The following is a 22300-nucleotide window of genomic DNA, read 5'->3' on the forward strand; positions in this document are numbered from 1 at the left end:
GTATGGTTGGCCAGGGAGAGCTCTAGACTGAAGGCCTAAGAATGAATGTAGGAAATAATGTTTAATTCTGACTCAGAAGGAAGAGACCTCAAAGGAGATGGAAGAGAGGCCAGAGAAATAGGAAGAAGATAAGAACAATTCAAAATTCATTCAAGCATTTAACGGGGAATGTTTGGCTTGCGGACAGAGTATAAAGGGCCTAAATTCCAAGTAAGTAAGTTTTGATTGTATATTGTCAGCAAAAGTGGGGGAGAGCAAAACAATAACAGTAAACAGTTTGCTTACTTAAGTCAAGACTATGCTATGATCAGGTTTGTTTTGGGGGAACATCATTGTATCACTGGTAGAAAGGAGATGGAGAGAGGGTGAGTCTAGAGGTGGGAGAACAGTCTGAAACTGTGTTGGCTGTAATAAGGGCCTAATCTAAAGCATTGGGGGGTGGGGTGGACACAAGACACCCGTTTCAAGAGAGATGTCTAAGGCAGAATGTGAGTGCCAGTGGGAATGGTAAAGGAGGAGGAGTTAAGGGCAAACTAAGGCTTCCAGCTTGGCAGACCGGTGGCCGGCAAACTAAGGTTGGAGAGGGTAGAACGTAGACAAAGTTTTGGAGATGATGTTGTGGGCGTGAGCAATTTCAGGCACCATATGGTTTTTCATGGGTAGTGAGAAATATGGCTCTATTGCTCTTCTGATAGGTCGAGGCTAGGAGTTATGATTTAGAAGTCATCAGCAGTATGGGAACTGAAGTAAAAGACAGTCACCCAGGCAGATACATAGTTAGTGAGAATAAGTGACGACCAGTGGTGATTGTCAGGAGAGGGTGAACACAGTACTCAGAATCAGATCTGATGCTATAGATGCTGCCTGATCTACACCAAGTGCAGGGAGACATACGTTCTTTATTCTAAATATTACTCAGTATACTCAGTGAATCAATCTGCGGTTTTTTGTTTTATTTTGTTTTTTGTTTTTTTTTTGGCAATCACATCACACTGACATTTCATACCGTGTTAGAAGTTAACTAAAATCCATGCATATTTTAATTGAACTATTATTAATTAATTTTGGTCTCCTCTTGGCCATGAATCTAAGTACAGGACTTTCCAATTATACTGATTCCATCAGACGTGATGCTTTTGTTGCAAGAAACAGACTACTGCACTAAAAGTAGTTTATCCTATGACGACATATATTTCCCTCTCATAACTAAAAGTCCTGGGCTTCCCTGGTGGCGCAGTGGTTGAGAGTCTGCCTGCCAATGCAGGGGACACGGGTTCGAGCCCTGGTCTGGGAAGATCCCACATGCCGCGGAGCGACTAAGCCCGTGAGCCACAATTGCTGAGCCTGTGCGTCTGGAGCCTGTGCTCCGCAACGAGAGAGGCCGCGATAGTGAGAGGCCCGCGCACCGCGATGAAGAGTGACCCCCGCTTGCCGCGACTGGAGAAAGCCCTCACGCAGAAACAAAGACCCAACACAGCCATAAATAAATAAATAAATAAATAAAAGTCCAGAGGTATGCGTGTTGAGGGTTGGCTCAGCAGATGAGCAACGATGAGGAACTGAGTCTTTTTCCTACTTTGGCTGCCAACCTCAGTGTGTCAGTGGTACATTCCTCAAGGGCAAAAGGTGATGGTGGCAGCGCCCCGCATTCTGCTTTCACATGAGAACATCTGAAAGCAGGATGGGAGCAGGGACATGTTGACCCAGAGGCCTACTCTCTTTCTTTTTTATTAAAATTTACATAATAATTTATATACAGTAAAATGCATAAATTTTAGGTGTACAGTTGAAAGAGTTTCGACAAATGCATACACCCATATAACCCACTTCCCTATTGAGAACATTTTCGTCACCCCAGAGGGCTCCCTGGGGTACTTTCTTCATCAATCATCACCACTGCTGCCACCCCCAACTCCACGCAGAGGCAACCACAGCTCTGATCTCTTAAATCATTCTCTTTTTGGTAATCAGGAATGAAAATATTTCCCAGAGCCCTCACTTTCCCTTACATCTTTCCCAGCACACTTTCCCTTACATCTCCTTGGCCAGAACTGTGTCACAGCCAACCTTTAAGTCAATCACTGACTAAAGAGGATAGTATTATAGACCATTTATGACTCATTCATCTGTTGGGGTCTGTCTGACCTAAGCACACTGCTGCAGACCCAAATAAAACTGGGTTTTTGGGGTTTTTTTTAAAGCAAGAAAGAATAGGGAAAGGGCTATACACACACACACACACACACCATTTTGTTGGTCTACATATCCAGCCATCCAATATCTGACCTATTCTTCCAGCTTTATTTCACTCACAAAAGTGCTAAGTATGTGCTCGTTCAAGCCAATGATTAAAATACTGAGAATGACACAGACACATGTAGAGACCTCCCCTGAACTGAACAGCAATCTATGTTCCAACACTCTGGTCAAAGTTCTTCACTGTGGTCCAAATGCAACCAAATTTGTATTTGTCTGGGTCCCCAATTTTCATTTAGCCCACAAGGGTATCAAGAGAATGTCATCGAACACTTTGGCTCCTACACTGGGGCACACAGAGGTGTGTCAGTGGATAGGTTTAGTACTTTTTCCCTTTAAAAGCCCTTTCCTCTGTCTCAGTACTTTTTATGAGACTCAGATTAGTCTCAGCTCAGATATTTCGAGTCTCTGTCACTGTAGTGTATTTATCACTTGTTCTGTGCCTGTTTACTCTTTTTGTATACATCCTTCTAAAAGCTGAGCTCATGAGAATGATACCTTGTTTTTCTTAGCTGCTCTTCCATTCTTCCTATTTTTCAGTATGTTAATGATATCATTGTGAACCTCCCAATCCCTTTTCATTCTAGCTTCCTTTTGGCTTATATCTAATGTTTCTATGATCTTTGGAATTTTAGAAAAATCTGCTTTCTAAACAATGTCCAGGTTTACATATCTAACCATGGCTAGCACATTCTTTATTGTTATGGACCTTAAAATGGCCCTGGTACATCCCATTAAACTAATTTCCATAACTTCCATTCTATCCTTATTGGTTATAATTAGATCCAGAAAACCATGCTTCCTTATTGCATTACTTACCATCTCAGAGGTAAGACTCTCAGCAAGATCAGTAAAAAAACACATTAAATATTCTGCTTTAACAGAATGATGCTTCAGAGTATAGACATGGAGTTTCCTATGATGTCATTTATCTGCCAGGTTTGAAACTTGCATTAGGAGAGGAGCAGTCATATTCATCCACCTAAGATATCTGTATTTGACTCCCTCAGTGTTTTCAGTTTATGTATCTTGTACTCTCATGCTTAAACCTAGTAGCTCAAGGATTTCCATGCAGGGCACTCTTCCAAAGATCTCAACAGGTATTATTTTATTTGTACAGCATGTAAGCTCCTGTTGGTGTATTCTAGTGATTATCTGTATCTCAGCAAGTCTGTCTTGCTTAGGAGATCATATTTATCTATTTTCATTCTATTTTAGGTTTACCATATTATCTTATCAGCCCTAGTTAAAAGGTATGTGTTAAAAAGTGTTTATCCGTGATACAGCTGAAACAAAGTCAGTCACTTTTTAATATTTTAAAAAGAGACCCTTTGCAAAGCACTATAGGAGTCAGATAACCATATTTAAGGTAGATTTTTTTCTAATTAGAAAACTATTTTAATTTTTCATAGCAAAACTGATAAAAGTTATATTTTTTTAATATTCTCTGTGAATCACTGATATTTTCTCAGCTACCACATTACCTCCACTTTATGCTACACTTGATATTCTCCAAAGTAGCTCATTTTATCTGAGCATTGTTCTTCTTTTTTCCTCAGATTTCAGTTTAAAGTTCTCTTTATCAGGTTGGCAAGATTCTTGTCCAATGCATTCCTCTCATACGCACGCTATCCCCTATACGGAGTCTGTTGTATTCACACATGAGCCCTAGTTCAGAAAACCTCATTTCGGTCTTTTGCTGTTTCAGCTGGGTGCTACACGATACCCCTTACCTTTCATTTCTTCTTCAATGTCATGCCTCAACTGGAAGAAGAAATGAAAATAGCCCTTCAGTGCCCAAAGTGCCATATGAATCAACAAGAGTATAGTGTGGTCTGTAAATGTGATAAGTCTCAGGAAACCTCCTGAGGGAACCTCCCATATCAGTTCCATCAAGATTTACCTCAATATGAATGAGAAAGAAATAAGATGCCTTCCCTCTAGTCTTTACCTGAAGGACTTGGTTTGGATGTTTACCCTCTGACTCTCAGTTGTAAATCTTTAGAGAACTACATGCATTAATCTAATGTGTAAAAGATATGTTATAAATTATCAGCCAATGATAAAAAGATTTAGATAGTATTGTCAAGATTCCTTTATAGGTTTTAAAACTAGTCCCCTTTACTGGTGACAGTTACCAAGGACCGCACATATGAGACTTACAGTCTCTAGTTGAACTTGGAAGTGTGCCAGGAACAAGAGAGACAAAAAGACATAGTAATACTTTCTTCAGGAATCCGCAGTCTACTTGGTAAGCTAACACTTCTGGACACAGACCTAAGCACGTATCCCTGCTATTAACACCAGGCTTCTATAAAAAGGTGGTGCACCCAATTGACCATATCTCTGGGCTCATGTAAGTGCTTTTGAGATGATTTTATAGCAGCAAGGAAACATCAATCCACAATTATTCTCCAATCTTAGAATATATATCAGTTTAACAAACACTTGATACAAAGAATAGATTTTGTAAAAAGAATTCAACATAGGAATAATAATCTGAAGGTATATCCATAAGGAATTTTTATAACAGAGAATGATTAAATAAAATATCTTCCATTAAAAATACAGCAATACTGAAAATTAAACACCAAAGTTACTTACTTTTACTATGATAAGCCTCGCTAGGTTTTCACACCTCTGGTTATCATTTTCCACATACTCCACTTCAAACAGGGTATTATAATTTTCTAATATTTTAGCCATTATCTTGTTGCAGAGGTCTTGCTCTTTCATGCCTTCAAGCCCAGGAGGCACACTAGAAATAAGGGAAACAAATTGAGAGGAATTACTTTGTAAAAACACAATTGCCAGCACAGCTGACTCAGACTTATACTTTGACCTTTCCTGAATGATTGATCAGCCTTCTTATAAATACACATGGGATTTTTAATAAGTTCTATGGTGACACACAGGATGTTGTTGGGACAACTGGCAAGTTGCCAAGATCTGAATTAATAACTTGTGCTGAATAAGAAAAGTACATGTTGTTTAGGAAGAGGGTACAGGTTAACATGTGTGCAATCAATAATGCTTTATACATATTAGAAATTGCTACACATAAAGTAACATTTATAAAAAAGTAAAAGCTAGAGAGAGACCGCCAAGATGGCAGACGAGTAAGATGGGGAGATCACCTTCCTCCCCACAAATACAGCAGAAATACACCTACATGTGGAACAACCCTACAGAATGCCTACTGAACGCTGGCAGAAGACCTCAGACTTCCCAAAAGGCAAGAAATTCCCCATATACCTGGGGAGGGCAAAAGAAAATAGAAACAACAGAGACAAAAGAATAGGGATGGGCCCTGCACCAGTGGGAGGGCGCCATGAAGGAGGAAAGATGTCCACACACTAGGAGCCCCTTCGCGGGCGGAGACGGCGGGTGGTGGAGGGGGAAGCTTCAGAGCCACGGAGGAGAGCGCAGCCACAGGGGTGCGGAGGGCAAAGCGGAGAGATTCCCGCACGGAGGCTCGGCGCCGAGCAGCACTCAGCAGCCCGAGAGGCCTGTCTGCTCACCTGCCGGGGTGGGCGGGGCTGGGAGCTGAGGCTCGGGCTGCGGTCGGATCGCAGGGAGAGGACTGGGGTTGGCGGCGTGAACACAGCCTGAAGGGGCTAGTGCACCACGGCGAGCCGGGAGGGAGTCCGGGAAAAGTCTGCAGCTGCCGAAGAGGCAAGAGACTTTTTCTTACCTCTTTGTTTCCTGGTGCGCGAGGAGAGGGGATTCAGAGCGCCACCTAAACGAGCTCCAGAGGCGGGCGCGAGCCGCGGCTACCAGCGTGGACCCCAGAGACGGGCCTGAGACGCTAAGGCTGCTGCTGCCGCCACCAAGAAGCCTGTGTGCGAGCACAGGTCACTCTCCACACCGCCCCTCCCGGGAGCCTGTGCAGCCCGCCACGGCCAGGCTCCCGTGATCCGGGGACAACTTCCCCGGGAGAACGCACGGCGCGCCTCGGGCTGCTGCAACGTCACGACGCCTCTGACGCCGCAGGCTCGCCCCGCCTCCTCCATACCGCTCCCTCCTCCCGCCTGAGTGAGCCAGAGCCCCCGAAGCAGCTGCTCCTTTAACCCTGTCCTGTGTGGGCGGGAACAGATGCCCTCAGGCGACCTACATGCAGAGGCGGGTCCAAATCCAAAGCTGAACCCCGGGAGCTGTGCAAACAAACAGAAAAGGAAACCTCTCCCAGCAGCCTCAGGAGCAGCGGATTAAATCTTCACAGTCAACTTGATGTACCCTGCATCTGTGGAATACCTGAGCATACAACGAATCATCAGAAATTCAGGAGGTGGACTTTGGAAGCAACTGTAGGCTTGGGGTTTGCTTTCGGCACCTAATTTGTTTCTGGTCTTAGGTTTATCTTAGTTTAGTATTTAGAGTTTATTATCACTGGTAGATTTGGTTACTGATTTGGTTGCTCTCTTCCTTTTTTTTCTTTTAATATATATATATATATATATTATTTACCTATTTCTCTTTTTGTGAGTGTGTATGTGTATGCTTCTTTGTGCGATTTTGCCTGTACAGCTTTGCTTTTACTACTTGTCCTAGGGTTCTGTCTGTCCGTTCTCTTTTGTTTTTTTTTAGTAGAGTTTTTAGCACTTCGTATCATTGGTGGATTTGTTTTTTGGTTTGGTGGCTCTCTTCTTTCTTTCCATTTTTTTATTACTTTAAAAATTTCTTTATTTTTAATAATATTTATTTTTTATTTTAATAACTATCTTATTTTATTTTTTTCTTTCTTTCTTTTCTTCTCCCTTTTCTTCTGAGCCATGTGGCTGACACGGTTGTCAACCAGGTGTCAGGCCTGAGCCTCTGTGTGGGAGAGCCAAGTTCAGGACGTTGGTCCACCGGAGACCTCCTGGCTCCATGTAATATCAAACAGCAAAAGCTCTCCCAGAGATCTCCAACTCAACGCTAAGACCCAGCTCACTCAACGACCAGCAAGCTACAATGCTAGACACCCTATGCCAAACAATGAGCAAGACAGCAACCGAACCCCACCCATTAGCACAGAGGTTGCCTAAAATCACAGACACCCCAAAACACACACTGGACGTGGTCCTCCCCACCAGAAAGACAAGATCCAGCCTCATCCAGCAAAACACAGGCACCAGTCCCCTCCATCAGGAAGCCTACACAACCCACTGAACCAACCTTAGCCACTGGGGGGAGACACCAAAAACAAAGGGAACTATGAACCTACAGCCTGCGAAAAGGAGACCCCAAACACAGTAAGTTAAGCAAAATGAGAAGACAGAGGAAACACACAGCAGATGAAGGAACAAGGTAAAACCCCATCAGACCAAACAAATGAAGAGGATACAGGCAGTCTACCTGAAAACGAATTCAGAGTAATGATAGTAAAGATGATGCAAAATCTTGGAAATAGAATGGAGAAAATACAAGAAACATTTAACAAGGACCTAGAAGAACTAAAGAGCAAACAAACAATGATGAACAACACAATAAATGAAATTAAAAATTCTCTAGAAGGATTCAACAGCAGAATAACTGAGGCAGAGGAACGCATAAGTGACCTGGAAGATAAAATAGTGGAAATAACTACCGCAGAGCAGAATGAAGAAAAAAAGAATGAAAAGAATTGAGGACAGTCTCAGAGACCTCTGGGACAACATTAAACGCACCAACATTCGAATTATAGGGGTCCCAGCAGAAGAAGAGAAAAAGAAAGGGACAGAAAATATTTGAAGAAATTATAGTTGAAAACTTCCCTAATATGGGAAAGGAAATAGTCAATCAGGTCCAGGAAGTGCAGAGAGTCCCATACAGGATAAATCCAAGGAGGAACATGCCAACACACATATTAATCAAACTATCAAAAATTCAATACCAAGAAAAAATATTAAAAGCAGCAAGGGAAAAACAACAAATAATATACAAGGGAATTGCCGTAAGGTTAACAGATGATCTTCCAGCAGAAACTCTGCAAGCCAGAAGGGAGTGGCAGGACATATTTAAAGTGATGAAAGGGGAAAACCTGCAACCAAGATTACTGTACCCAGCAAGGATCTCATTCAGATTAGATGGAGAAATTAAAACCTTTACAGACAAGCAAAAGCTAAGAGAATTCAGCACCACCAAACCAGCTTTAAAACAAATGCTAAAGGAACTTCTCTAGGTAGGAAACACAAGAGAAGGAAAAGACCTACAATGACAAACCCAAAACAATTAAGAAAACAGTAACAGGAACATACATATCGATAACTACCTTAAATGTAAATGGATTAAATGGTCCAACCATAGGACATAGACTGGCTGAATGGATACAAAAACAAGACTCGTATATAGGCTGTCTACAAGAGACCCACTTCAGACCTAGGGACACATACAGACTGAAAGTGAGGGGATGGAAAAAGATATTCCATGCAAATGGAAATCAAAAGAAAGCTGGAGTAGCAATTCTCATATCAGACAAAATGGTCTTTAAAATAAAGACTAAATAAGAGACAAAGAAGGACACTACATAATGATCAAGGGATCAATCCAAGAAGAAGATATAACAATTGTAAATATTTATGCACCCAACATAGGAGTACCTCAATACATATGGCAGATGCTAACAGCCATAAAAGGGGAAATAGACAGTAACACAATCATAGTAGGGGACTTTAACACCCCACTTTCACCAATGGACAGATCATCCAAAATGAAAATAAATAAGGAAACACAAGCTTTAAATGATACACTAAACAAGATGGACTTAATTGATATTTATATGACATTCCATCCAAAAACAACAGAATACACTTTCTTCTCAAGTGCTCATGGAACATTCTCCAGGATAGATCATATCTTGGGTCACAAATCAAGTCTTGGTAAATTTAACAAAATTGAAATCTTATCAAGTACCTTTTCGGACCACAACACTATGAGACTAGTTATCAGTAACAGGAAAAAGTTGGTAAAAAATACAAACACATGGAGGCTAAACAATACACTACTAAATAACCAAGAGATCACTGAAGAAATCAAAGAGAAAATTAAAAAATACCTAGAAACAAATGACAATGAAAACATGATGACCCCAAACCTATGGGATACAGCAAAGTCAGTTCTAAGAGGGAAGTTTATAGCAATACAATCCTACCTCAAGAGACAAAAAACATCTCAAATTAACAACCTAACCTTACACCTAAAGCAATTAGAGAAAGAAGAACTAATAAACCCCAAAGTTAGCAGAAGGAAAGAAATCATAAAGATCAGATCAAAAATAAATGAAGGAAACAAGAGCAAAGATGAATAATACTAAAAGCTGGTTCTTTGAGAAGATAAACAAAAGTGAGAAACCTTTAGCCAGACTCATCAAGAAAAAACGGAGAAGACTGAAATCAATAGAATTAGAAATGAAGAAGGTGAAGTAACAACTGGCAGTGCCAAAATACAAAGGATCATGAGAAATTACTACAAGCAACTATATGCCAATAAAATGGACAACCTGGAAGAAATGCACAAATTCTTAGAAACGTACAACCTTCTGAGACTGAACCAGGAAGACATTGAAAATATAAACAGACCAATCACAAGCACAGAAATTGAAACTGTGATTAAAAATCTTCCAACAAACAGAAGCCAAGGACCAGATGGCTTCACAGGCGAATTCTATCAAACATTTAGAGAAGAGCTAACACCTATCCTTCTCAAACTTTTCCAAAATATAGCAGAGGGAGGAACACTGCCAAACTCATTCTACAAGGCCACCATCACCCTGATATCAAAACCAGACAAAGATGTCACAAAGAAAGAAAACTACAGGCCAATATCACTGATGAACATAGATGCAAAAATCCTCAACAAAATACTAGCAAACTGAATCCAACAGCACATTACAAGGATCATATACCATGGTCACGTGGGCTTTACCCCACGAATGCAAGAATTCTTCAATACACGCAAATTAATCAATGTGATAAACCATATTAACAAATTGAAGGAGGAAAACCATATGATCATCTCAATTGATGCAGAGAAAGCTTTTGACAAAATTCAACACCCATTTATGATAAAAACACTCCAGAAAGTAGGCATAGAGGGAACTTACTTCAACATAATAAAGGCCACATATGACAAACCCACAGCCAACATCGCTCTCAATGGTGAAAAACTGAAACCATTGCCTCTAAGATCAGGAAGAAGACAAGGTTGTCCACTCTCACCACTATTATTCAACATAGTTTTGGAAGTTTTAGCCACAGCAATCAGAGAACAAAAAGAAACAAAAGGAATCCAAATTGGAAAAGAAAAAGTAAAGCTGTCACTGTTTGCAGATGATATAATACTATACATAGAGAATCCTAAAGATGCTACCAGAAAACTACTAGAGCTAATCAATGAATTTGGTAAAGTAGCAGGATACAACATTAATGCCCAGAAATCTCTTGCATTCCTACACACTAATGATGAAAAATCTGAAGGAGAAATTAAGGAAACACTTCCATTTACCATTGCAACAGAAAGAATAAAATACCTAGGAATACACCTACCTAAGGAGACAAAAGACCTGTATGCAGAAAACTATAAGACACTGATGAAAGAAATTAAAGATGATACCAACAGATGGAGAGATATACCATGTTCTTGGATTGGAAGAATCAACACTGTGAAAGTGACTATACTACCCAAAGCAATCTACAGATTCAATGCAATCCCTATCAAACTATCAATGGCATTATTATTCACAGAACTAGAACAAAAATTTCACAATTTGTATGGAAACACAAAAGACCCCGAATAGCCAAAGCAATCTTGAGAAAGAAAAACTGAGCTGGAGGAATCAGACTCCCTGACTTCAGACTATACTACAAAGCTACAGTAATCAAGACAGTATGGTACTGGCACAAAAACAGAAATATAGATCAATGGAACAGGAGAGAAAGCCCAGAGATAAACCCACACACATATGGTCACCTCATCTTTGATTAAGGAGGCAAGAATATACAATGGAGAAAAGACTGCCTCTTCAATAAGTGGTGCTGGGAAAACTGGACAGCTACATGTAAAAGAATGAAATTAGAACACTCCCTAACACCATACAAAAAAATAAACTCAAAATGGGTTAAAGACCTAAACGTAAGGCCAGACACTATCAAACTCTTAGAGGAAAACATAGGCACAACACTATGACATACATCACAGCAAGATCCTTTTTGACCCACCTCCTAGAGTAATGGAAATAAAAGCAAAAACAAACAAATGGGAACTACTGAAACTTAAAAGCTTTTGCACAGCAAAGGAAAACATAAACAAGATGAAAAGACAACCCTCAGACTGGGAGAAAATATTTGCAAATGAAGCAACTGACAAAGGATTAATCTCCAAAATTTATAAGCAGCTCATACAGCTCAATATCAAAAAAACCAAACAATCCAATCTAAAAATTGGCAGAAGGCCAAAATAGACATTTCTCCAAAGAAGATATACAGATTGCCAACAAACACATGAAACGATGCTCAACATCACTAATCATCAGAGAAATGCAAATCAAAACTACAATGAGGTATCACCTCACACCAGTCAGAATGGCCATCATCAAAAAGCTACCAACAATAAATGCTGGAGAGGGTGTGGAGAAAAGGGAATCCTCTTGCACTGTTGGTGGGAATGTAAATTGATACAGCCACTATGGAGAACTGTATGGAGGTTCCTTAAAAAACTAAAAACAGGGGCTTCCCTGGTGGCGCAGTGGTTGAGAATCTGCCTGCCAATGCAGGGCACACGGGTTCGAGCCCTGGTCTGGGAAGATCCCACATGCCGCGGAGCAACTAGGCCCGTGAGCCACAACTACTGAGCCTGCGCGTCTGGAGCCTGTGCCCCACAACGGGAGGGGCCGCAATAGTGAAAGGCCTGCACACCGCGATGAAGAGTGGCCCCCGCTTGCCGCAACTAGAGAAAGCCCTCGCATGAAACAAAGACCCAACACAGCCAAAAAAAAATTAAAATTAATTAATTAATTAAAAAAAAAAAAAAAAAAACTAAAAACAGAACTACCATACCACCCAGCAATCCCACTACTGGGCATATACCCTGAGAAAACCATAATTCAAAAAGAGTCATGTACCAAAATGTTCATTGCAGCACTATTTACAATAGACAGGACATGGAAGCAACCTAAGTGTCCATCGACAGATGAATGGATAAAGAAGATGTGGCACATATATACAATGGAATATTACTCAGCCATAAAAAGAAACGAAATTGAATTCTTTGTAGTGAGGCGGGTGGACCTAGAGTCTGTCATACAGAGTGAAGTAAGTCAGAAAGAGAAAAACAAATACCGTATGCTAACACATATATATGGAATCTAAAAAAAAAAAAAGGTTCTGAAGAACCTAGGGGCAGGACAGTAATAACGACACAGATGTAGAGAATGGACTTGAGGACACGGGGAGGGGGATGGGTAGGCTGGGACGAAGTGAGAGAGTGGCATGGACATATATACACTACCAAATGTAAAATAGATAGCTAGTGGGAAGCAGCTTCATACCACAGGAAGATCAGCTCGGTGCTTTGTGACCACCTACAGGGGTGGGATAGGGAGGATGGGAGGGAGATGCAAGATAGAGGAGATATGGGGATATATGTATATGTATAGCTGATTTACTTTGTTATAAAGCAGAAACTAATGCACCATTGTAAAGCAATTATACTCCAATAAAGATGTTAAAAAAAAAGAAAGAAAAGGCTAGAAAGAACAAGTGTTATCACAAAAAGAATGAGTGTTTTACCATGACAGAAATACTCAGTTACACAAATAACAGCAACACAGTCTTTATTTAAAGATTTTTTAGATAATGCACAAAAGGCTCACAATCTAAAGGAAAAGATAAATAATTCTGGGAAAAAGCGCTGATAATTGTTGAAGATTATGTACACTGAAGATGCATTATACTATTCTCTCTTCTTTTGGGTATGTTTAAAATTTTCCATAATTAAATAAAAGGGTATAAAAAACTTCTGAACGCAGAAGACACCCTGTATAAGGTAGAAAGACAAGCTATAGATTGGAAGAAAAGAAATATCTCTTCAGTAACATGGACAACTGACATAGCATTAGTAATCAGAGTATCTAAAGTATTTTTACTAAATCAATAAGACACTGAGTAATTTTCTTATCTTTGTTTCTTTTTTAAAAAAAGAGACGAAAGACAAATTGAAAAACTCAGAAGAAAACACTTGGACAGTCAAGAACCTTATGAAAAGATACTTAATCTGACTGAGTAATCAGTGAAATGCATTAAAAAAGTAACAATGATGCATCAATTAATATCCATCTGTATTCATTTCCTACGGCTGATGCAACAAAACTGTGACAAATTGGGTGGCTTGAGACAGAAATTGATTCTCTCCCAGTTCTGGAGGCCAGAAGAGTAACAGCAGTATTACCAGACAGAAATTAAAGTGAACAAGGCCATACACACCACAGAGGCTCAAGGGGGAGATTATGGCTACGGCATTACTTGGCTGTAGCTGCACCACTTCAATCTTCAATCAAGGCCGACATCTTAAATTTCTCTCTACTCCATGTTCACATGGCCTTCTCCTCTGTGTACATGTCCGATCCCCTTCTGCCCCCTTCCTATAAGAATACGTGTGATTGCATTCAGTACCCACTCAAATAATCTAAGACAATCCCTTTATCTGAAGATCTCTATCTTAATTACAACCGTAAAGTCCCCCTTTTTCACCAAATAGGGTAGTATTTACAGTTTCCAAGGATTATAACTTGATATCTCTGGGGGACATTGTTCACCCTACTATACCATCTTTGGGGTACATATCCTAAGGTGACTCCCAATGAGTCACACTCCTGTACTCACCTCGGGGGTAGGCAGAACCTGTGACTTGCCTCTGATCAAGAGAATATGGCAAAGGTCATATGACGTCACTCCCATGATTGAGTCTTATATAATGTAACATAATCTCAGCAGACTGGAGTGAGGATTCTGCTGCTGGTCTTGATGAAATAAGCTGCCATGTTCGGAGAGGACCCATGAGACCGCCACATGGCAGGGGACTAATGTGTACCTGAGGCCTCTAGGTCACAGCCAGTAAGGAGCTGGGGTCCTTATGCAGCTGCAAGGAAATGAGTCTACCAACAACTCTCATGAGCTTGAAAGCAGATTCTGTTCCAAACTTGAGCCTCCTTATGAAAATGCAGCCCAGCTGTTACCTTGATTTCAGCTTTGTAAGACCAGAGACAGAGGACCCAGCTAAGCTGTGCCTGGACACCTGAGCCATAGAAAGCATGAGATAGCAAACTTTTGTTGTTTTAAGGCACTACATTTGTGGTGATCTGTTACACAACAATTGAAAACTAGTACAGAGTTTGGTATATGGAAGTGGGTTACTGCTCTAACAAATATCTAAAATGTGGGAATGTCTTTGGAACTGGATAGTGAGAGGAGACAGGAAGAATTTGGGTAGCATGACAGAGACAGCCTAAAATGCCTTCAACAGATTTTTAGTTGACATCTGGATTTTAAGGACACCAGTGGTGGACTTCCCTGGCAGTCCAGTGGTTAAGAATCCACGCTTTCACTGCAGGGGGCATGGACTCGATCCCTGGTCGGGGAACTAAGATCCTGCATGCCGTGCAGTGTGTCCCCCGTCCCCCCCCAAAAAAAGGACACTGCCGGTGAGAGCTCAGAAGTGCTGGCCAGGCAGTAATAAGGAAGGGGTGAGGTCAAACCAGAGTATGTCATATCTTACAGAAGTAAAATAATAGGCAATGAGAGAAGTGGTAACACGCACTAGACAAACTTAGGTAGAGACCCAGAGCGTGAATTTTAGAACTCTTTTGTGTTCTGTTTACCGATGACTTGGAAAAAGATGAATTATGGCCTCCTGGGTCTTCATGTGGAAACAAAGGATAGGTCTCACTAAATAACAATTTTTAAATAGAACAAAGAATGCAGGAACAAATGACTTATCAGGAGGGAGAAGAAACCACAGCAAAGATAATAAATCAGTCATAATGACTCCCAGGTTCTGTTCCAAAGGTACAGATCAGCCTAAAGTACATTTTTTTTTTTTTTTTTACTTTTTGGCCCCCTACAGTGGAAGGTGGCTGGCTTTTGTCAACCTAGAGTGACCTTTGCCTCATTTTAAAGCTAAAATCTCCACCCCAAGGGTGGGGGATTGCCACTATTTTTGAACCTGCAACTGTGTTTGAGCATGTTGTTGTACCGTGCAAGCCCATCTGGAACTCCTCCTCTACGTGGAAAATCACACTTGCCCCTTCATGAATATGCATGCACCCATAGCTTAAACTTCCCTGATCCTGCTGTGCTGGGAGACAAGGCTTTGAGAGCTATCTCCCTGTCTCCTTACTTGTCACAAGGAATAAATGCTTCTGCTTTAATCAAAAGTACTTGGTGTCTTCATTTGGCTAAGCACCCCAAGTGATGGACGCATTGTGCCCAGTAACAAGAAAATAAGAAACACGTTATTGGAAACTGGAGGAAGGGAGATCCTTGCTTTGTTGGCAGAAAGCTTAGTGAAATTGTATCCTGCATTATGTGGGAAGCAGCATTTGTAAGCAACAAGCTTGTATATACAGTGCAAGAAATTTCCAAGCAATATTTTGAAAGTACCACCTGATTTCTCCTTGCCACTTATGGTAAAAGTTGAGAGTGAGAGAGAGAGAGAGACAGAGACAGAGACAGAGACAGACAGACAGAGAGACAGAGGAAGGGAGAGGGAAGAGAGAAGGAGGGAGAGAGGGAGAGGGAGGGAAGGGGAGAGAGAGAGAAACTGAGGTTAAAACTTAAGTAAAAAGGAAATAGGACTTGATTTAAAAGTTGACTCTACAGATGGCAAAAGACACTGAAATTAAAGAGATTCACTGTCAGGAAAGCCAGCTCCATAGAAGAGGTTGAGACTGTGATGATATAACCTTTTGCTAAAACCTCAGAAAGATCAAAACCTCAGACTATTCAGTTAGACAAAGGTCCCTTTCAGGTGATTAAGGGTGTGTCTCACAGATCCTTTCAATTAAACCAGAGAGCCTCTAGGAACTTCAAAGGCACTGCCCATCAGCCATTCTAGCACGAGCCTGAAACAGAGAAAGGATTATCTTGGAAAGATCTGAGGGGATGCGTCTTTTTTTTCTACTGGAGTGAATCCCAGAGAAATTCACAGAAGACTAGTAAGTTTTTTGAGAAATTTATTTCAGCAGAAACACTGCCAACTTGGAAGGAAAGGGACAAAAAGGGTACAAAATGAAAGGAGGCCATGAGGTTTCCAAAATTCTCTTGGCAGGAAGCAAGCTGATAAAGCTACTCAGCTGCAAATGTGCTGCCTTTCATCAAAAATGAAGGATGACTCAGAGGGCAGAACCGAGAACCAAGAGGGTGAAGCTGAAAAGCACGGAGAAGTATTCCCAGGCTTTGAGACCTAGTCAACAGGTCTGCAACATTTGCTGGGCTGGGTATCAGAAATGTCATTAGCCGGCGACTTTATTTTTTCATCTTGAATTTCTTCCTGTTGGAACCAGAACACCTATTGTTGTTATCCTATGTTTGTTCCGTCAATATATGTTAGGTGTGTTGAAGCAAATAACTTCTCTCTTTAGTTTCATCCTCTAAGGATGCCTTTCTCGACCACAGAGTAACAGCCCAGTTTTGAGATGTTGCCAGTTATCTGTTGTGACAAAGCAGACACTTCAGGCTTATTCTGAAACTAAATTAGATTCAAGGTATTCTATATAATACGTTTACTCTCAATCATTTTTATTACAGTATGTTTCTTTAGTCAGATGTAAGGGTAAAGCTTCAGTTAAGGAATGCATGGATCCTATCACTGAAGACCTTTTGCATCAATTCTGCAGCAGTCTGCTGCAGATACCTGTGGCAATTATAACTTCCTGCCATAGGGTTATTCCCATTCATAAAAGCTTGTCAATTTTAAATTTACCACTTTTTAAATATCCAAGACAAAACAAATGAGAAACAATGTAAGGAGAGGATTCTGGGAAGATAGTGGAGTAGGAAGCACCAGACATCTGTCCCCCTACCTAGGTAGCAATTACACCAGCAGAATTTGTCTGATGAAATATTCTGGAACTCAGTAACATCCAGGGAAGGCTCAGACAGTAAGCCGTGATTAATTTTTGCCAATTTTAGCTCTTAGCACAGTAGCCACTCATCCCCCACCCCAGCCATGTGGCAGGAAGCTACTCTCAGGTTCCTTGAGCAGCTTGCACACAGCTTGTGGGAGCCAGGATAGGCAAAACGGACCCTGTCGTTCAAATACTGGGGAGCTGTGCTCTGAATGCTGACTGCTGCTTCTGAGGTGCAAAAAGCTGGGCAGCCATTGCTGCTGCACCTCCCTCCCTTGTTGAAAGCCCCTCCCTCTTAGCTGAAGTGACTTCTTGGGGATTTAAAGGGCTGACACCCTTTTTTCTGCCACTTTGACTTCTTTCCTTTTTCCTCTTTTGGGAGTCAGACATTCAAGACTAGGATATTCAAAAACAACTGCATATATGGGGAAAATTAGAAAGTGACTGTGCATGCCCAGGGAAAGGCTCAAAAAAGACCTGAGAAGACCTTAACTTCATACTTAAGGCTGATGTTGGTACAAAAACAGTCTGCAACAATCAAAATCAAAAACTAAAACCAAAACCAAAACCAATCAACAAAAACATTAAAAACAGCATACCCCAGGCAAGGAGGAAAATCTGATTTCCAGAGTTACTACATTATTAGATTTACATGTCTTTTGTTCAACAAAAAAATCACAAGGCATACAGAGACAGGAAAATATGGCCCATTCAGGGAAAAAAATAAATCAACAGAAACTGTCCTAGAAAAAGATTTGATGGAAGATATACTAAAGACTTTAAAACAACTGTCTTAAAGATGCTCAGAAAAATAAAAGAAGATGTCGAAAAGTCAAGAAAATAATGCGTGAACAAAATGGAAGTATCAATACAGAGAAAGAAAACCCAAAAAGGAAGCCAAAAGAAATTTTGGAGATGAAAAGTACAGTAATTGCAATGAGAAATTCACTGGAAGGATTCAAAGACAGATTTCAGCAGGCAGAAGAAAGAATCAGTGAACATGAAGACAGGACAATGGAAATTATTGAGTGTGAGGAAAAGGAAGAAAAAAAGATCTAAGAAAAGCAAACAGAACCTAATGAACCTGTGGGACACCAGCAAGTACCAACTGACACATCATAAGAGTGCCAGAAGGAGAAGAGATAGAGAAAAGGGCAGAGAAAATATCTGAAGAAATAATGAATGAAAACTTCAAGATGAAAGATATGAGTATGAATATCCAAGAAGCTCAAAGGACCCAAAGACCTACACTAAGACACATTATAATCAAACTTTGAAAAGCTGAAGACAAAGAGGGAATTTTGAAAGCAGCAAGAGGGAAGTGAATCATCACATACAAGGGATCTTCAATTAGATTATCAACAGATTTCTCATCAGAAAGTTTGGAGGCCAGAGACTGATATACTCAAAATGCTAAAAGAGAGAAACTATCAACCAATAATTATATCTGTGGCAAAAATGTCCATCAAAAGTGAGGGAGAAATTAAGAAATTCCCAGATAAACAAAAGCTGAGGGAGTCAGTGACCAACACCCCTGCCCTGCAAGAAATGCTCAAGGGAATCCTGCACACAGAAATGAAAGGACAATAGGCAGTAAAATGAAGCTGAACTGAGAAAGAAATATTTCAATAAAGGTAAATACATGGGGAATTATAAAAGCTTGTGTTACTGTAACGATGGTTCCTCTCATCAAGCCACTTAGATAGCCTCATCCACCAGAGGGCACACAGCAGAAGCAAGAAAAACTACAATCCTGCAGCCTGTGGAACAAAAACCACATTCACAGAAAGACAGACAAGATGAAAAGGCAGAGGGATAGGTACCAGATAAAGGAACAAGATAAAACCCCATAAAAACAACTAAATGAAGTGGAGATAGGCAACGTCCCAGAGAAAGAATTCAGAATAATGATAGTGAAGATGATCCAGGACCTCGGAAAAAGAATGGAGGCAATGATCGAGAAGATGCAAGAAATGTTTAACAAAGACCTAGAAGAATTAAAGAACAAACAAACAGAGATGAACAATACAATAACTGAAATGAAAACTACACTAGAAGGAATCAATAGCAGAATAACTGAGGCAGAAGAATGGATAAGTGACCTGGAAGGCAGAATGGTGGAATTCACTGCTGCGGAACAGAATAAAGAAAAAAGAATGAAAAGAAATGAAGACAGCCTAAGAGACCTCTGGGACAACATTAAACACACCAACATTCGCAATATAGGGGTCCCAGAAGGAGAAGAGAGAGAGAAAGGACCTGAGAAAATATTTGAAGAGATTATAGTCGAAAACTTCCCTAACATGGGAAAGGAAATAGCCACCCAAGTCCAGGAAGCGCAGCGAGTCCCATATAGAATAAACCCAAGGAGAAACACGCCGAGACACATAGTAATCAAATTGGCAAAAATTAAAGACAAAGAAAAATTATTGGAAGCAGCAAGGGAAAAAACGAAAAATAACATACAAGGGAACTTCCAAAAGGGTAACACCTGATTTCTCAGGAGAAACTCTACAAGCCAGAAGGGAGTGGCATGATATACTTAAAGTGATGAAAGGGAAGAATCTACAACCAAGATTACTCTACTTGGCAAGGATCTCATTCAGATTCGATGGAGAAATCAAAAGCTTTACAGACAAGCAAAAGCTAAGAGAATTAAGCACCACCAAACCAGCTCTACAACAAATGCTAAAGGAACTTCTCTAAGTGGGAAACACAAGAGAAGAAAAGGACCTACAAAAAAACCCCAAAACAATTAAGAAAATGGTCATAGGAACATACATATCGATAATTACCTTAAACGTGAATGGATTAAATGTTCCAACCAAAAGACACAGGCTTGCTGAATGGATACAAAAACAAGACCCATCTATGTGCTGTCTACAAGAGACCCACTTCAGACCTAGGGACACATACAGACTGAAAGTGAGGGGATGGAAAAAGATATTCCATGCAAATGGAAATTAAAAGAAAGCTGGAGTAGCAATACTCATATCAGATAAAATAGACTTTAAAATAAAGAATGTTACAAGAGACAAGGAAGGACACTACATAATGATCAAGGGATCAATCCAAGAAGAAGATATAACAATTATAAATATATGTGCACCCAACATAGGAGCACCTCAATATATAAGGCAAATGCTAACAGCTATAAAAGAGGAAATCGACAGTAACACAGTAACAGTGGGGGACTTTAACACCTCACTTACACCAATGGACAGATCATCCAAAATGAAAAGAAATAAGGAAACACAACCTTTAAATGACACAATAGACCAGATAGATTTAATTGATATTTATCGGACATTCCATCCAAAAACAGCAGATTACACTTTCTTCTCAAGTGTGCACAGAACATTCTCCAAGATAGATCACATCTTGGGTCACAAATCAAGCCTTGGTAAATTGAAGAACACTGAAATCATATCAAGCATCTTTTCTGACCACAACGCCATGAGATTAGAAATCAATTAAAGGGAAAAAAAACGAAAAAACACAAACACATGGAGGCTAAACAATACGGTACTAAATAACCAGGCGATCACTGAAGAAATCAAAGAGGAAATCAAAAAATACCTAGAGACAAATGACAATGAAAACACGATGAGCCAAAACCTATGGGATGCAACAAAAGCAGTTCTAAGAGGGAAGTTTATAGCTATACAATCCTACCTCAAGAAACAAGAAAAATTTCAAGTAAACAATCTAACCTTACATCTAAAGGAACTAGAGAAAGAAGAACAAATAAAACCCAAAGTTAGCAGAAGGAAAGAAATCATAAAGATCAGAGCAGAAATAAATGAAATAGAAACAAAAAAACAATAGCAAAGATCAATAAAAGTAAAAGCTGGTTCTTTGAGAAGATAAACAAAATTGATAAACCATTAGCAAGATTCATCAAGAAAAAGAGGGAAAGGACTCGAATCAATAAAAGTAGAAATGAAAAAGGAGAAGTTACAACAGACACTGCAGAAATACAAAGCATCCTAAGAGACTACTACAAGCAACTCTATGCCAATAAAATGGACAACCTGGAAGAAATGGACAAATTCTTAGAAAGGTATAACCTTCCAAGACTGAACCAGGAAGAAATAGAAAATATGAACAGACCAATCACAAGTAATGAAATTGAAACTGTGATTTAAAATCTTCCAACAAACAAAAGTCCAGGACCAGATGGCTTCACAGGTGAATTCTATCAAACATTTAGAGAAGAGCTAACACCCATCCTTCTCAAACTCTTCCAAAAAAGTTGTGGAGGAAGGAACACTCCCAAACTCATTCTCTGAGGCCACCATCACCCTGATGCCAAAATCAGACAAAGATACGACAAAAAAAGAAAATTACAGACCAATATCACTGATGAATATAGATGCAAATATCCTCAACAAAATACTACCAAAGAGAATCCAACAACACATTAAAAGGATCATACACCATGATCAAGTGGGATTCATCCCAGGGATGCAAGGATTCTTCAATATATGCAAATCAATCAACGTGATACACCATATTAACAAATTGAAGAAGAAAAACCATATGATCATCTCAGTAGATGCAGAAAAGGCTTTTGACAAAATTCAACACCCATTTATGATAAAAACTCTCCAGAAAGTGGGCATAGGGGGAACCTACACCAACATAATAAAGACCATATACGACAAACCCACAGCAAACATCATTCTCAATGGTGAAAAACTGAAAGCATTTCCTCTAAGATCAGGAACGAGACAAGGATGTCCACTTGCACCACTATTATTCAACATAGTTTTGGAAGTCCTAGCCATGGCAATCAGAGAAGAAAAAGAAATAAAAGGCACACAAATTGGAAAAGAAGAAGTAGAACTGTCACTGTTTGCAGATGACATGATACTATACATAGAGAATCCTAAAGATGCTACCAGAAAACTACTAGAGCTAATCAATGAATTCGGTAATGTTGCAGGATACAAAATTAATGCA

The 22300-nt window shown here is 40.1% G+C and overlaps 1 protein-coding gene and 1 pseudogene across 6 annotated transcripts in view; one reads left to right on the forward strand and one right to left on the reverse strand.

Moving 5' to 3' along the window:
* FAM13A (family with sequence similarity 13 member A) overlaps positions 1-22300 on the reverse strand; it is a 343034-nt gene that overhangs the window by 214719 nt on the left and 106015 nt on the right. For 5 of the 6 annotated variants that reach the window (XM_036852674.1, XM_036852673.1, XM_036852671.1 and 2 more), the window contains one exon: positions 4861-5014. In XM_036852674.1, coding sequence (XP_036708569.1) covers positions 4861-5014 — 154 coding nt within the window. Of the gene's footprint in view, positions 1-4860; positions 5015-22037; positions 22043-22300 lie in introns of those variants that run through there. The other variant, XM_036852676.1, reaches the window with a different exon arrangement.
* The window catches only part of LOC118895831, a 37669-nt pseudogene continuing 20733 nt past the window's right edge, over positions 5365-22300 (forward strand).

The sequence above is a fragment of the Balaenoptera musculus genome, chromosome 5 (genome assembly GCF_009873245.2).
Source record: "Balaenoptera musculus isolate JJ_BM4_2016_0621 chromosome 5, mBalMus1.pri.v3, whole genome shotgun sequence".
NCBI classification, from domain to species: Eukaryota; Metazoa; Chordata; class Mammalia; order Artiodactyla; family Balaenopteridae; genus Balaenoptera; species Balaenoptera musculus.